Raw genomic sequence first — 3,635 nt, forward strand, 5'->3', positions numbered from 1 at the left:
TTAGGGTTCCTCCATTATTTCAGTGGTTTAAGCTCTAACACAAGCTCACCTCTGCAATTAATTGTTTGAAGTGATAAGCTTAATAGTTAATTGTTTAATTAGTTAGTCATAATCTTAATTAGTTAATTGTTTAATTAGTTAGTCATAATCTTAATTAGTTAATTGTTTAATTAGTTAGTCATAATCTTAATTAGTCACCTCTGCAATTAATTGTTTGAAGTGATGAACATTGGGAATTTGGGTTTGTGATAAGCTTAATTAGTTACTAATTGCTAATAGATTATGTAGTTGTTGCTGATTGTTTTGGTTTGGTAGTTAGTCATAAGCTTAATAGTTTTGGTTATTTGGGAATTTGGGTTTGTAATTGTTTTGGTAGTTAGTCATAAGCTTAATAGTATATGCTCTGTTTTTGACCATCATGTCACTTTCTTTTTGCAGCTTGTTTTATATCAAAATATGGATAGGTCATGGTTAAAAGCTGATAGAAGAACAAGAGAGTTTGAGAATGGAGTGGACGATTTACTTATGTTTGCCTTTGAGAATGGATATAACGAAGACAAAATAAGTTGTCCATGCTTAAAGTGCGGACATAGCAAATCTTGGAAAGCTCGGATTGTTAAAAACCATCTGTTTCAAAATGGTATTGATGAAACGTATACTCGCTGGATATGGCACGGGGAGCCAAATATTGTAGAAAGTCCTGTATTGGATGAAAGTGACAACTCGGTATCTTCTAATTACCAATTCTGCACAAGAATGGGTGAAGCTGACGATGATGATGTTCTTTCTTCAGATTCTTCAGATTTCATCAACCATGTGAAAGGTGAGCATGAACCTCTTTATCCTGGTTGTGAGAATTACACTAAGATGAAAGCTTTGGTTAAGTTATTCAACTTGAAAGTGAAGCATGGTATGTCTGATTCATGTTTTTCTGATGTTCTATTATTGATTGGGTCTTTGCTACCAGAAGGCAACAATGTCCCTTCTTCTTTCAATGAAGCGAAGAAAACCTTATGTGCATTAGGAATGGGTTATGATAAGATACACGCATGCCCGAATAATTGTCTACTATATCGTGGGCCACAAGATGAAGATGAGACTACTTGTCGCATATGTAAGGCCTCTAGATGGAAACTGAATAAGAAAGGAGAAGAACAAGAAGGAGTCCCTGCTAAGGTCTTATGGTATTTCCCCTTGATACCAAGAATAAGAAATTTGTTCAATACACCAGCGATTGCGAAGGACATGACTTGGCATGAGACCGAACGACAACAAGATGATAAAATGAGGCATCCAGCAGACTCGCAAACATGGAAGGATGTCGATCAAAAGTGGCCTGATTTTGCATCGGAGAGTAGAAACCTCCGGTTAGCTTTATCCGCCGACGGTTTCAATCCTTTTCGTGGAAACCGTACTGATCACTCAAGTTGGCCAGTTTTGCTATCGGTTTACAACCTTCCACCTTGGCTCTGTATGAAAAGAAGGTACATTATGCTTTGCTTGTTAATATCAGGACCGACCGAGCCTGGAAATGATATAGATGTGTTCCTTCAACCACTTATTGAAGATCTGCAGGAGTTGTGGCGCGGGAAACAAGTGTACGACGCATATAGACAAGAGTCTTTCGTACTTAGGGGCATATTATTATGGACAATAAGTGACTATCCGGCCTTGGGGAACTTGTCGGGACATGTAGTTAAAGGATATAATGCTTGTATTGTTTGTGTTGATAAAACAGAGGCTACTAGGCTGGTTCACTATCAGAAGACGGTAGTTATGAGGCATAGGAGGTGGTTGCCTCGTCATCATCCGTATAGAAAGCAAAAGGCAGCTTTTGATAATAGCGTTGAGACAGGTGCTGGTCCTATTCCATTAACTGGTGAGCAGGTTTTTGAAAGAGTACAACATCTAAGGGACCATGTCTTTGGTAAGACACAACGCCAACATAAATGGAAGAAAGGTGATGCTAGACCAGTTTGGAAGAAGTTATCTATCTTCTTTCAACTTGAGTATTGGAAATTTTTGCCAGTTAGGCATGTTCTCGATGTGATGCACATCGAGAAAAATATATGTGAGGCTTTACTTGGAACTTTGCTAAATATTCCCGGAAAGACAAAAGATAGGGAGTCAGTCCGTCTCGATATGGCAGAAATGGGAATAAGAATGGAGCTAAGGCCAAAAACTCCCGGAAAGAAAGAGAAGGTACCTTTGGCTGCATGGAACTTATCAAATGCTGAAAAGAAGGTAGTTTGCTCATCATTTCTTCAAATGAAGTTACCGAATGGATTTTGTTCAAATATCAAGAATCTTGTAAATATGGAAAAACTTCGGCTTGTTGGAATGAAATCTCATGATTGCCACACAATATTGCATCATTTGCTTCCAATTGCGATTCGGTCGGTACTGCACAAAAAAGTCAGGTGCACAATAATAAGGTTTTGCCTTTTCTTCAAGGCAATTTGCAGCAAAGTCATCGATGTAGATAAATTGGAAAATATGCAATCTCAGTTGGTGGAAACATTATGCCAGCTGGAAAAACACTTTCCCCCTTCGTTCTTCGATGTCATGATCCATCTCTCAATTCATCTTGTGAGAGAGGTTAAGCTTTGCGGGCCAATCTTTCTACGTTGGATGTATCCTTTTGAGAGATATATGAAGGCGTTTAAAGTATATGTTCGAAATGCTGCTCATCCCGAAGGTTGTATTGCCGAGGCATATGTTGCCGAAGAGGCCGTTGAACGTTTGGTCAATTTTGAAGAAGCTACCATAGGTTTGCCAAAAAATGATAGGCATGAGCAAAATACAATAAGCAAACCTTTATCTGGTGCGACAATGATCAAGCCAAGCAAAGAGGAATTGCATCTAGCACACTTATGTGTTCTGCAAAATAGCAATCACATGAGGCAATATTTTGAGTAAGTTACTAACATATGTGTGTGTGTGTGCATTTTGTTATTTTCTCATTATCTGCAATTCGGTAAATATATTGAAGCAATTGATTTTACTTGTAGTGAACATATGGCATCTTTAATGCTAAGATACCAGCAACATGAAAATGACGAGGTGTGGCTAAAAACCAAGCAGAATGAACAATTCCCCGAATGGTTCAGGAAAAAGGTAAGTTTTATTTATGTGTTTATTACCTTGTTACGTAGTCCTGATTAAAAACAATACAGACAAGTAATATAAGAAGTCGAAGACATCCAATAAAAAATAAAAACACAGACCTAAAAAAATTGTTTAATTTTTTTTTTATTGTACAGATTGAGACGGAATTGCTCCATGACCATAATAGCATAGGTGATGATATAAGGTGGATGGCAGAAGGGCCTAACAAGAATGTTCCTACGTTTAGTGGTTATAAAATCAGCGGGGTTATTTATAGCACCAAGGAGCGTGATAATAATAGACAAGTACAGTGTAGTGGTGTTTGTGTTGTTGCAGATACATTAATGCTTTCCGAAAAATTTAAATCTGTTGAACATACTTCACATACCTATTATGGAGTTATAACAAGTATATGGGAGCTAGACTATAATAATTTTAGAGTCCCTATATTTCGTTGCAATTGGGTAGATATGAACAAAGGGGTTAAGGTTGATGAGTTGGGATATACATTGGTTAATTTAAATAAA

General features: G+C 37.4%; 1 protein-coding gene across 1 annotated transcript; it reads left to right on the forward strand.

Moving 5' to 3' along the window:
• Positions 1-456: 456 nt before the first annotated feature.
• LOC141673322 (uncharacterized) lies at positions 457-2,919 on the forward strand. The gene has a single exon (XM_074480057.1). The coding sequence runs from the start codon at positions 457-459 to the stop codon at positions 2,917-2,919; it is 2,463 nt and encodes an 820-aa protein (XP_074336158.1).
• Positions 2,920-3,635: the final 716 nt, after the last annotated feature.

Source organism: Apium graveolens, chromosome 7, assembly GCF_009905375.1.
Source record: "Apium graveolens cultivar Ventura chromosome 7, ASM990537v1, whole genome shotgun sequence".
NCBI classification, from domain to species: Eukaryota; Viridiplantae; Streptophyta; class Magnoliopsida; order Apiales; family Apiaceae; genus Apium; species Apium graveolens.